Raw genomic sequence first — 13,258 nt, forward strand, 5'->3', positions numbered from 1 at the left:
AATCCGTTCCAGCGAGAGGGTGAGCCGGTGCCATGTGGATCAGGATCCGTGTGGCTCACGCGATCCGTTCCGGGTTTTGCTCGCTTTGTAGCAACCAACCTGTCCTGAGCGGATCCGCCGCGCTGCATTCTGTCGTGCGCACTTGTGGCGTTTCCAAGGGGAATATTTGCACTTTGGAGTCCACGGTGACCATCCAAGCCGTCCATGGAGGACCCGGGCTCCGTCCCCCGTTGCGTCGTTGCGTCTGAGTGAGTGCGGCATCATGTGCGGCTTGGCGACGGCGTGCAGGCCGGGGGGGCCCCGTGGCCGTGTGACGGCTGCGCTCCACTGAGGCCAGCCAGCGAACCGGGAGCACCTTCGCCATCTTCCATGCCCGGCTTGTCCGGTGCTTATGGAGTGCACGTGAAGCGAAGCGCTTCGGGATTGTGAGCGGGGTAAGTGATCGCGGGCGGGCTACAGGCGGCGGTCGATGCTCACTTGCTAGCTTAGCTAGCTAACTAGCTCGCTCGCTCGCTCGCTAGCCGCTGCCGTCTTTGTCTGCAGACGCCGGGGAGCTAAGGGCTATGATTCCATCGTCGGACACGTCCTCGTCTAACCCGATACGTGCTCTAGACGCTTCCACTTTTGTACCACTTTCTGTTGGGTTTTCAGTGCGATTTGTCCGCGTGGGGTCTTGCGGAAACGAACGGGCCACTCGGGCTTCATGACGTGAAGGCAACTTGGTGTATTTGGGCCGAAATTAGCACTCGCGCTAGTTTGCGAGCTGCTCGGTTGTGTCTCTGGTGGATAACGCGCACTTATTTTTGTCTTAACCATCACCAGTGAGCAAATTGACTAAGTTCAAACATTTGTTTACACCTAACAGTTAAATTGTGAGCTTGTTGAATGGCCACAATTGGAAGTGACGACAGCTTGTCACGTCGCCATAAACGACTACAAGATGATGGTTCACATATCGTGCGCACGCCCGAATGTAACTTTTGTCACGCCTTTTAAACCGTCAACTGATGTGCCCAAATGCGACCGCGTGGAATTGGTGTAATAATTGCGCAACTGGCAAGCTCAGCTTGGAATGTTTTGGCCAAACAGACGTGTCCGATAATGGATCCCGCTAGCCGTGTAGCGGGCCGCCGCGGGCCTCGATGGAAGCGTCCGTAAACGGAGCCGCATCCCGGGGCAAAATTCCATTTTGGCCGCATCGGTCGCCATCGCTGCGTGTGCTTGAAGGCAGCAGTGCACTCCCGGTGAAGTCGTGCGCTTTTCTCGGCGTGCGCGGTGGCTTCGCGTATTAATGACAGCGAGGCCGACGGCTCCTCTCGGCTAGCATGCTAACGGTTAGCCACTTAGCTTGCGAGCTGTTTGGGTGTTGGCATCCGCGGTAGTAAGGCACACGTTAGCACTTACTTGCCATGTTTTGCCAACGCAAGGTAAAATGTTGACGGTTCAAGTGGTTCGTTCCCCTGTGAGCAAAATGCTCCTTTCAAATGTTCCAAACGTGGCTAATGTGACGCTAGCGACGTGACTTAAATGTGCGACTTTCTCAAGTCATATTGAGGGCATTTTAGTATTTCAGCTTGATTCTTTTTCTTGGTCATACGTTTAACTTGTGTTAATGTTTTAACATGACTAGTCGGCGTGAAAGTGCCTCAACATTTGTCTCGAGAATAGTGACAAAAGGTGAATCCCCACAAAAAGCAAATATTCACTTATGAAAGTACTCAAACTACAAGATGCTGACGTGAAAAATGTCAACAGTTGTTTTGAGTTCCAACATTGGACTGCAGATGTTATTTGAACAACAATTTAGTGAAGCACCTCTAAATGTTCGCCATTCAAATACGTATCAGAAGGTACAAAGAAATGTTAATGATCGACGGATACACTCTAAAAGTTTCTTGTTGACACCAGTCTGTACAAAGTCCTCGCTTAACTTGTTAAAAGTCACTTTCGGGTATTCCCTCACGACAATTTGCAAAACATCACTTTGATGAAATAAAAGGAAGACATTAAAAAAACTTTTTGACACGTAAAAACAGACAATTCAACTTTGTATGCGTCAACTAACGTTGTGTCAAGCTTTCCTAAAAGTCTGTCCAAATGCAACGTCTGCTTGGACTGGCCACTTGTTTGGCAAGCTGAATACAACGCACCAAAAATATTGGAGAACTAGAATTTTTTTTATGTGGTGGAAAGTTGGGCTTTTTGGGGGGGGAAACTGGTCAAAATTGTTAACCATGAATGACATCATCGATTGGTTGTGGCTTCATTGATTCAATGTTGCACCTCAAGTATCGTAAAGTAAATGGAGAAAAGATCACCCAAAAATGGGCACTCATGTTAAGGGAAGCACGTGATCAGGATCCATTTAGTAGAAAATGCCGCGGATGAGGCGCAGTTGCATTGAAATGTTTGTGTCCGTCCCGCAGGAGGCCATGCGGGCAGCAGGGCGGCGGCGCCGGGTCCAGCCCTGAGCAGGCGTCCTGCGGCTGACCGGGAGCAGCGCGGTCCTCCTGCGGCACCCCTCCCCTTGCGGCGCTCCGGGACGCCCCTACTAAGATGTCCCTCAGCAGCGGCCCTGCAGGCGGGAAAGGTGTGGACTCCAATGCGGTGGACGCGTACGACAGCGGCGATGAGTGGGACATCGGTGTGGGGAATCTGATCATTGACCTGGACGCCGACCTGGAGAAGGACAAACTGGAGATGTCCGGCAGCAAGGAGGGCGGCGCCGTGGCCGCTCTGCCCGACAACATCAAATTTGTCAGTCCTGTGGGTGGCGGGCAGGGAAAAGACAGCAAATCCAAATCCAAGCGCACTAAGAACTCCAAAGACGGCGGCGGCAAAGCGGCCGCGCCGCCGCCTGACGCCGTCAAGAAGGAGCTTCCGGGCCGGGCCCCCGGAGATCCCGCGGCTGCCCACAACCTCAACTCGGCCTCCCTGACTAAGGGGGGCGACAAGTCCGGCAAAGTCTCGCGGGTCCTGCCGGTTGTCAAGAAGGACAAGGACGGCGTGTTGGCAAAGACTAAGAAGGACAAAATGGAGGTGGACAAGGAGCCGCCGGTCGGGGCCCCCCTGCCCCGTGGCGGGCTCTTTGAGCGCCAACAGAACTCCGAGGCCGCTTCAGAGCTCCTGGGTCACGTGGGTCACGTGGGCCACGTGGGCCACGTGGGCCACGTGGCCCACGTGGGCCACATGGCCCTGGACTCTGTGGGGATGGGCCAGCCTGTCGCCATGACGACTGAGGAGGAGGAAGACGACGAGGAGGAGGAGATGGACGGCGGCGAATGTGGCAATCTCAAGAAGATGCTGTGTGGGGACAAGGTGAGACCGCGGCCCCTTCGACTAGAGGGGTTTGAGGGAGCCTTTATTTTGTATTTATTTGTGGTCTTTTTGCGCCTTAAGCGCCTCCCCGCCATCGTGAACCACCTCCGCTAACAAGGCTCCAAATAAGCGACTCTTAAGACGAGTATTGTACAGCGCGCGGAAACCCACCGAGTCGCAAACGTCCGAATCATCGGCAGTCCCAAAAAGTTGCTGGACGCACGTGCGTTTCTCACGACACCGACTGCAGGTCGTCGAGCCTGGAGTGGGTCGTTGTGGCGCTGCTTCTCTTAGCACGCCGCGCGCAGCCGCACCAACGCAGCGCGGCGAGATGAAAACAATGTTGTCGTCGTCGGACAATGTTGTTGCGCTCTGTGAGCTCACAGACACTAAAGAGCTGCCGGGGGGGGCAATCGGGTTAGTTGGGGTCAACCCTAACCCTTCAGTTTTGACCTTTGGGGTCTGCACATTCAAATCTCAAAATGTCAGTAGATTTTTTTTCAATTATGAATGAAAATGTATTGGGTTCATTGGCACAAAAAGCATCGAACCCGGTCCAAAAACAAATTCCATGCATAAATATACAACCGAAAGACTTTTCATTTCTGTGCCTACGCCTCGAGTACTACAAAATAGAAGAAATAATCAAAAGTTCAACAATTACACATTTTATGAAGCACCAAATCAAGACACTTCATGGCAAGGTCTAACCTCAATTCAAATTTTTATTTCATTCTTTTTAAAAAAAAAAAAAAAGAGAGATAGAGAGAGAAGTGAATCTTATGGTATCTGCCCCTAAAAAAATCAAACAGGATAAAAATGCCGCAGAGATAACAATCAACACAAAATAAATCCGATTAATATTGTATTGGTGCGATCTCTGTGTCCACATCCAAACACGTTTCTGTCAAACAAAAATGAATTTGGCGTAGCTTTTGTATTTGGCTTTGCTTCTAGACAAGAACACACTTGGCTGCTTTACACAATGTGAATTTAAGAACTCAAAACTGTTGATTATATGAAAAACAAAAGCAATTGTTCATCCTTTCATTCTCATTTTTAAACATGTTTTTTGTTGAGTAAAAAACCCTTTCATCATAAAAAGAAGTCATTTCCCAAATGAAGAAAAAGAAAACCTTTTGAGCCTTGCACTTGCAACAACATGGCTGCCAACAAAAAAGCGCACGAATGCTAGTCGAAGTTCTTGAGGAGCGTGCGTGGCAAGCGACAACTAACTTTGCCATTGGATCGAGGAGGCGCCGCCTTTTCCCAAAGATCCGCTCTCCAAGTAGATTGAGACCACTACGAGTCATCCAACGCTTGAGCAGTCACCGATACCAAGTGCTGATACCAGTAGTATCTTTGATTAAAAAAAAAAAAAGACTTTTTAAAGAAAGACCTCTATATATAGCAATTTTCCTTAAAATTGCATGGCAATTTTCATGATCTTTTTTTTGCATTTGTTTCTCAAATGCGTGTTTTATATAAAGCACACAATTAATGAATTTATTCTTATTATTTAATCTCTATAACAAGAAAAAAAAGACGACGTGACAGAGAAAACGCTAGTTTGACGGACGGACGAAAGCATTGCATTAGCATGTTTGTCTGCCACCTGCCACCAGGTGGCAGCCTGAACAAGCGGACATGGCAGCAGCCGCCATACGTGACAAGCTTCCGGTGCCAAAGTCAACCAAACGTCCACCGTTATCGGAAGCGCTTGCAATCAATGAAAATGAATCGAATACCGGGTGGGCACATGCAAAGAACAAATACTACTACTTTGAACAACTTTACTAAAATAACAAACCCATAATTATTAAATGACTATTTTTTTTTTTAACCCGAAGCATGCTGGGTACTCCTTTCGGCTCATTGAAATAGCGACAGCTGTGTCAAGCAGGTTGCGGATTTAAATGTGCACTTTTAACATCATTAAAACACGGATAAAAAAATAAAGTTTTTTCTGGAAATTGAACACAAAAGCTTGGCTGGGATGTTCGTAACACCTGCAAGCGCTCGAGGCGAGATCACTTCTACCACTTGCGTCGCATCTTAGCAACGAGCTTGGTTAGCTTTGGCTGGCTAACGCTGCACATGAACACGTTGCGCTTTCGACCTCCAAAGTTAGTCGCTTTCGACCTCCGTGGCGGCGCATGAGAAGCTTCTTCAGTTCCGAGGATCGAAAATTCTCACAAAGAGGTTACCACGTAGAAGCCTCGCTATGCTAACCGCTTTGCTAACCGGCTAACGTTGACAACGACATGAATTGAAGTGCTGGTGACACTTTTTGGTACCGCGTTAAAGCAGAGCGTGTCCAACTTGTAATAGCAAAACAGTCGGCCTTTTAATGAAAAGTCAGGAAGTGACGTCATGTGATGGAAAGGCGGTCGCGACTTCCAAGTTGGGTCGAGCCTCACCCCTGCTGGTGTTTTGTGTGCGTCTGCCCCCTTCCAGATGGAGTCCCCGGGCTCCACGCCGGCTCCGCCCCCCCTGCACCTGCTGGCCAACAGCGACATCTCGTCGCCGTGCGAGCAGATCATGGTGCGCACGCGCTCGCTGGCGGTCAACACGGCCGACGCCGCGCAGGCCACCGAGCCCGAGTGCCTGGGACCCTGCGAGCCCGGAACCAGCGTCAACCTGGAGGGCATCGTGTGGCAGGAGACGGACGACGGTCGGTGAAAACGCTGTCGGGGGCCGCCGCCATTGCTTTGCTCGTCCGTCCATCGGCTCGTTTGCTCGCGTTCGTTGGCGTCGCGGCGTCTTCCTGCCGATGCTGGAAGCATTCACACGGCGTTCTTCACATTTCTCCACCCCTTCGAAATCCTTCCAACTCGCTCGCACGTTTGCGTGATGTTGGTTTTGGCTTTTGTCCAAATTGACACAATTCCAACCTCAAACTCCCAAATTCCGTCACGAGCCGTTCAACGCCACTCGATTCGTACTTCAAAATGTTCAGTTCACATTTCCAACCAAAAAATCCACATTTTTCACACATGATTTGACCTTATTCTGCTCTTCAACATTTCCCCGCCCATTTCGATCCATTCCAATTTCCACCTTTTTTTGCGCATGACCTCCAAATTCCGTATTCAACTTGAGCTTATTCAAAGCGTGTCCCAAAAGCGTAACATTTTTCTCGATGAAGCTCACGTCCATTTTCCACATTTGCTGCAACTCTCGTCCGACATCACGTCATTCCACGTGCTTGCGTACTTTCTTGCCAGAAATGTCGCCATCAAATATGTTGCTGCGTTTGTGCGGCGGCGCAGGCATGCTGGTGGTGAACGTGACGTGGAGGAACAAGACGTACGTGGGAACCCTGCTGGACTGCACCCGGCACGACTGGGCCCCGCCCAGGTTGGTTTGCGGCGCCGGCCCAACGCTGACAGCCGAGCGGCCGCCACGTGCTGAGCGCGCGCTGCCGATATCTTTCAGGTTTTGCGATTCTCCCACCAGCGATGTGGAGATGCGAGGCGGGCGCGGCCGGGGCCGGCGGATGCGCCCGGCCGGCGGCGTGCCCGCCAACGACAACAGCACGTCGTCGGACAACAAAGGAAGCGGCAAGACCCGCGGCGGGGGCGCCGGCACCAACGGCAAAGGGCGGCGCGGCAGCCAGACGGCGGCAAGCGGTGGCGTGGAGGACGCCAAGGCCAGCCCTTCCTCCGCCAAGAGGAAGAGCAAGCCCGCCTCCGACATGGAGCCCACCTCCAGCTCCGAGGACACCAAAGCATCCAAGCGCATGCGCAGCAACTCCACCGGCGCAGCCCACTCGCTGCCCGCGGGCAAGTCGAACCCGCTGGAGCGCACGTGCCCCTCGCCCGTGCTCATTGACTGCCCCCACCCCAACTGCAACAAGAAGTACAAGCACGTCAACGGCCTCAAGTACCACCAGGCGCGCGCCCACCACGAGCACCACGCCGACAAGTACCAGCCCCCGAGCGCCGACAAGTACCAGCCCCCGAGCGCCGACAAGTACCAGCCCCCGAGCGCCGACAAGTACCAGCCCCCGAGCGCCGACAAGTACCAGCCCCCGAGCGCCGACAAGTACCAGCCCCCGAGCGCCGACAAGTACCAGCCCCCGAGCGCCGACAAGTACCAGCCCCCGAGCGCCCACCTGCACCACGACGCCGACAAGTACCAGCCGCGGCGGCCCCACGAGCACGACGCCGACAGCGAATACGGCGACGAGTCGGGCCTCCATCCTGACGCCGCCTCCTGCAACGGCGCCGCCATCTCACCGGCCCGCTCCGCCACGCCCAAAGGGCGGGGCTTCGACGCCCCCTCGCCGGGAAAGCAGCCGCCCAAGCTGGGCAAGAAGAAGACGGGCGAGGGCGACCCCGACGGCACCGACGGCGAGTGTTTGACGGACGAGGCCAGTAACGACGGCGTGGATGACAGGAAGGCCAAGAAAGCCGGCGGGAAAACTGACAAAATGACTCCGAAGGGCGGCAAGTCCGTTCGGCCCTCGCCGCCTGCCGGCCCCACCGCGGCCCTCTCTTACAACCCGCGGGCCGCCTCTCCCGCGCCGGGCTCGCTGGTGCAAGCGGCCCCGAAAAACGGCCAATCAAAACCCCCCTCGCTGGTCGAGCCCGCCTCCAGCCCCCTCCCGAAAGACAAGAAGAAGAAAGACAAGAAGAGACGGGAGGGCGACAGCCCGAAGGGGGCGCGGCCAGAGGAGGGCTGCGCCGAGGCGGGCGACGCCCTGCTCAACGGCTCCTCGGAAGCCCAGCAGAGCCGATTGGCCAGCATCAAAGCGGCGGCCGACAAAGTCTACAGCTTCTCGGACAACGCGCCCAGCCCCTCCCTGGGAGGCAGCGGCAGGGCGGAGGGCGCCGACGGCGTGTCGGGCCAAGCCGGCAGCCCCGCCTACTCGGACATTTCTGACGAGGGCGAGGACGGCGCAGGAAAGGCGGAGGGCGTCAAGGTGAAAACGGAGCCCGACCCCAAGAAGGCGCTGTTCCCCCCTCAAGCGCCGCCCGCCAAGGAAGCCGCCGCCTACTACCCCACCTACGACGCCTACTACACCGCCGCCTACACCGGCGCCAGCCCCGCTTCCGCCGCAGCCCCGCCTCCGCCGCCCAAGAAAGAGGAGGAAGCGGAGGCGGCCGAGGAGGTCAAGGTGAAAGCGGAGCCTCCGGAGGAGCGGAAGCCGGAACCCGGACCGCCGCAGCCGTCGGTCATCCAGCACCGTGCCAACGTCTACGCCCCCCCGCCGCTCTACTACAACCAGTACTACGGCCAACCCTACTCGTACTCGCCCGACCAGGCCTACCACGCCCACCTGCTGGCCTCCAGCCCCGCCTACCGGCAGCAGTGCGAGGAGCGCCACCGGCTGGCCGACAAGAAGGCGGAGGGCAAATCTTCGGCGGGACCTCCCACGCTGACGCCGGCCCCCGCCCTCGCCGAGCTGGCCAAGGTCAAGCCCAAGGAGCCGACGGGGCCCGACCAGGCCAAGTCGGTCATCATGGTGAAGGGCGAGGACCCCAAGGCCGCCGCCGCCGCCGCCCCGCCCGAAGGGCTGAAGATGAAGCTGAGCGAGGCGGCCCATCATGGCAAGGACGAGGCCGCCATGTGGTACAGACAGGTATTGCCGCACGCCGCCTCGACAATCGCTTCGCACCAAAAGTCCAAAATTTTCCAACGCAACTTATTTGGCAACAGGCAGCAAACACTTAAAAAAAAAAAAAAAAAATGAAACTGTGTCCGAGAAGGTCGTGCCAGCTGCCCACGACGTCCAATTAACTCAATTTGAACATTTGCTAAATCAGGGGAAGAAAATGTGAGAGCTTAGATTAAGTCAATCAAACATTTAGGCTGGGAGTGCAGTACTGCGTTTCTACCACTAGAGGCTTTTTTTTTTTTACCTTTAAAGCCGGGAAAGCGGATGCGTGATTTTGTTTTGACCAATTGTTGGTCTCTTAGCTGATGAACTGCATGTGAGGGTGTCGTCGCATTTCCTGGAATTTTTGGGGGCGCGTTCCTGGCTGGACGCAGATTGGCGGGAGTTGTGACGGTCGTGGTTGACGCTCAACACTTTGAAGCAGTCCACAGCCACATTATGGTGACCTTTGGCAGCTTTTTGCCGGAGCGGCTCAAATAGATTTAGTTTGAAAAGAATCCATTGAAGACCTGAAATTGGCTCCAGATGATCCTACCGTCCCAATCTGCCGCCTGCTCCGCCCCAGAGTGTAGCTGATTGGTCACAATGGCGAGTGAGGTTGTTTAGCCACGCTAGCTAGCTGGCAGCGGCTTAGGGGGGAAATCGTTAGCTTAGCTTTAGCTTCTGCTGGACCTGGAACCTTACCAGAATTTCTGGATTAATCGCCGATCACATTCATGGACAGATCATTGATGTGATTGTTGAACTTCAGCCTTTCTATCAATTTGTTTGCGTTCACGCCGTAGTGAAATATTGAGGATTTTCGGGAGGATGTGACGCCATCAGAACCAATTCCCGGCTGTAACTGTTGTACGCGGTTCGTCCTCTGCCAGGAACCGGACGCCCGCCTGTGGCCGTACGTCTACCCCAGCAAATACTCGCACTCGGACGCCGCCAAGGCGCAGGAGGACGAATGCGACAGGAAGCTGAAAGAGGAGCGTCCGCGGCCCAAGGAGCCGGCGCACAAAGACGAGGCCAAGGAGGGGCCGGATGTCCGGGGGCCGCCGGAGGAGCCGCCGCCGGCGTCGCAACGGGCCAAGGAGGCGCGGCCCCCCCCGCACGTGCAGTTTGCCGCCCCGCTGACGCAGCACCAGGGCTACGTGCCGTACATGCACGGCGGGCCCTACGCCTACGGGCAGGCCTACGAGGCCGGACATCCCGCCGGCTACCGGGCCGTGCCGGCCGTCATGATGCAGAATTACCCGGGTGAGACAAACGCCGCGCAAAACACACTCGGCACAAGATCAAAAATGAGCAGGAAGTTGATGATGATGGAAATCAAACGCACACAAAAAACGGGCTCAAAACTGGGAACGTTTTTCAGACTGATTCGCTCGTTCAACACTTTGAGACTTCGCAGCGACCGGAATTTTTGTCGTCGAAAATGGCAAAAATGAGCATTTTCGGTATTTGGCCGAAATAAAATGAAAGCCGAAATTGGTTCCGTTTTTGCATTTCTTGAAAAATTGGAATCAAAATGGCTGCACGGAAACACAACGGAGATGACGATGACAAAAGACAACAAAGACATGAAACGGAGGGAAAAAAGTGATATGATGCGTTAAAAAAAGCACGATGGGGGTTGAAATTGACACGACAGCCGTTGACTTTTTGTGATGATGTCATATTTGCTACCTGCATTTGATTGGTTGGTGGGAAGCGGGAAAAAAAGGAGATGAGAAATGAGGGCGTGACCTGCCGCGTGTGCTTCCCCAGGGTCCTACCTCCCCGCCGGTTACTCCTTCTCGCCGTACGCCGGCAAGGCGGAGGAGGCCGGCGACAAGGCGTCGTCGCGTTCCAGCCCCACGGTGAAGGCGGCGGCGGCGGCGGGCGGCGAGGCCAAAGCGCTGGATCTCCTGCAGCAGCACGCCAGCCACTACAAGAGCAAGTCGCCCGACAAGACGCCGCACGAGCGAGAACGAGACGGCGAGCGGCCGCGCTCCTCGCCCGCTCAACGCGCGCTGCCGCCGCCGGCTTCGCACCACCACCATCACCACCACCTGGCCTACCCGCTCCTCGCCGGGCAGTACGACCTGGCCTACGCCTCAGGTGACGTCGCCGCAGCCTTCCCGCCTTTTGCGATTTGCTTTTCTTTATTTCTTCCGTCTTCCATCCGTCCGTATTTTGTGACATTCCTTCCTTCTCTCCCTTTCTTTCCTTCGTTCTCTCACTTTCTTTCCTTCGTTCTCTTCCTTTCTTTCCTTCGTTCTTCCTTTCTTTCCTTCGTTCTCTTCCTTTCTTTCCTTCCTTCTCTTCCTTTCTTTCCTTCGTTCTTCCTTTCTTTCCTTCGTTCTCTTCCTTTCTTTCCTTCACACTTTATTTTGTTCTTCGTGCTTCACTTGATCTCCGTATTTAGTTTCCTTCACTGTAAAGAAGAAGTATAATATTGACTTTTTTTACAGGCTGAGTTTTAAAAACAAAGAATCTTCGTAAGCGTTGAGGACCGAACCCATGACCTTAAGCTTGGGTGCCGGCCCCTCTACCACCCGAGCCATGCCACTCCAGTCAGGAATTGTGGTACCTCCAAGAGACGGCTTTTGTCTCATTTTGCCAGTGTGGTGGCAAACGGCAAGAGTGGCATGACTCGGGTTCCGGCAAGAGTGGCATGACTCGGGTTCCGGCAAGAGTGGCATGACTCGGGTTCCGGCAAGAGTGGCATGACTCGGGTTCCGGCAAGAGTGGCATGACTCGGGTTCCGGCAAGAGTGGCATGACTCGGGTTCCGGCAAGAGTGGCATGACTCGGGTTCCGGCAAGAGTGGCATGACTCGGGTTCCGGCAAGAGTGGCATGACTCGGGTTGCTTGGCCGCATCGACCAAACTCGCTGGAGGTCATGAGCTTGTTCCGCAAGGCTTACTTAGCTTCTTTTTCTCTTCTTTTAATAAACTAGTCAAACGTACTCAAAATTCTCCTCCCAGAAATGTACTTTGAATTTCTGAGTGAAAAAATTTTTTCCAAGCAAATATGACGTATATGTTCCGTCCTTCCCTCCATGTTTCCGTCCTTCCTTGCACGTTGCCCATCGTGACCACGAGACGTTTTGTCCTGTCACGTCGTTAGCCCAACTTGGCTAGCATGGTGGTGACGTCGTGTGTCGTGCAGGTCTGTCGTCGGCGATGGTGGCCAGTCAGCAAGCGTCGGCGCCGTCCATGTACCCGCCCCCGCGGAGGTGAGGAAGGCCTCTCGGCCGCCGGGATTCACGTGAGCGCGAGCCGCGCGAGGAAAAGCCATCGCAGCGGCCGCCGAAGATGGCGGGCGGGTTGGCGCCAGCTAGCTAGCTAGCAGGCTAGCTAGCCCCGCCCCCATCAACAGCTTGACTGCTGGAAGACGGAACCTGCTCCTCCTCTTCATCTCCTTCGTCATTTGTACCCAAAACAACAGGAAGAAGAGACGCTGTCAAGCGCCATCAGGACTACAAACTTGACACGCCGCCGCTGCCGCGTTCCTCCTCCCAGTGTGAGCTGTACTGTAGTTGTGTGTGTGTGTGTGTGTGTGTGTGTGTGTGTGTGTGTGTGTGTGTGTGCATGTAAATAGTGTACAGGGGAATAATTTTTAAGAGGTTGGATGCTATTTCATTTCCTACTTTTTTGTTGTTGTCTGTTGTTTTTCTACTCTTGTTGATCATATTATTAAAATCATGTAGCTGGGCCAACCAAGCCCAGGCCCCGCCTCCTCAATGACATCACTGTGATGTCACCAGCAAGCACTCAATAAAAGCTGTTGCCTGCCTCTTACTTTTTGCCTTCCGTTATTTAGCGTCCGACATGCAAGCGATTCATTTCAAGCGTGAAATCCACAACTATTTTCAGAAGCGACAAATTATTTTGAGTCTGCCCATTTTCTGATACATGATTTAAATTTTACGTACAATTTGCAATTTGAAGACAAATTTGATCCTTTTTTTCTTTCATTACAATTGTGACATGTTAATAAAATAGTGTTTCAACAAAAAGTATTTTTGTTTACTGTACTAGCTTTACTAGTGGACGCTGGAACTAATAAATGAAAACCTTTTTTGTCTTTAAACAGTGACGAACAATTAGAAGACAAGATGATCAATTTTGAAAGATTAAAGCAGTTGCAAACTTGTTGCTCCATTTGAAATGGTCTTTGCTTAAATGCAGTTTTTGGCATCTCAGTCTTGGATTGGCGAGTTGTACTATTTTGAATGTCAACTTTTTGTTTTTGTTCTGCCTCTCTCTCACAAGTATGTGTGAGAGTGGCCCGTGGCGCCCAAAAAGCTCCGTTGTGGAACAATGACCTGACCTGACGTCATCGA

At 53.7% G+C, this 13,258-nt stretch overlaps 1 protein-coding gene across 3 annotated transcripts; it reads left to right on the plus strand.

Annotated features, from left to right (window-relative positions):
• Nucleotides 1-51: 51 nt before the first annotated feature.
• LOC144054043 (zinc finger protein 609-like) lies at nucleotides 52-12,713 on the plus strand. 3 transcript variants are annotated; one of them, XM_077569083.1, is made up of 9 exons: nucleotides 53-434; nucleotides 2,427-3,126; nucleotides 3,172-3,318; nucleotides 5,776-5,992; nucleotides 6,591-6,678; nucleotides 6,757-8,905; nucleotides 9,814-10,186; nucleotides 10,697-11,029; nucleotides 12,082-12,713. In XM_077569083.1, exons 2-9 carry the CDS (start codon nucleotides 2,557-2,559, stop codon nucleotides 12,150-12,152), a joined length of 3,948 nt encoding a protein of 1,315 aa, XP_077425209.1. In that variant the 5' UTR covers nucleotides 53-434; nucleotides 2,427-2,556; the 3' UTR covers nucleotides 12,153-12,713. The 3 variants fall into 3 exon arrangements, with proteins under 3 accessions (XP_077425207.1, XP_077425209.1, XP_077425206.1); XM_077569081.1 differs by having other exon boundaries at nucleotides 52-434; nucleotides 2,427-3,318; nucleotides 6,778-8,905; XM_077569080.1 differs by having other exon boundaries at nucleotides 2,427-3,318.
• The last annotated feature ends 545 nt before the right edge of the window (nucleotides 12,714-13,258 follow it).

This window comes from Vanacampus margaritifer, chromosome 6 (assembly GCF_051991255.1).
Source record: "Vanacampus margaritifer isolate UIUO_Vmar chromosome 6, RoL_Vmar_1.0, whole genome shotgun sequence".
NCBI classification, from domain to species: Eukaryota; Metazoa; Chordata; class Actinopteri; order Syngnathiformes; family Syngnathidae; genus Vanacampus; species Vanacampus margaritifer.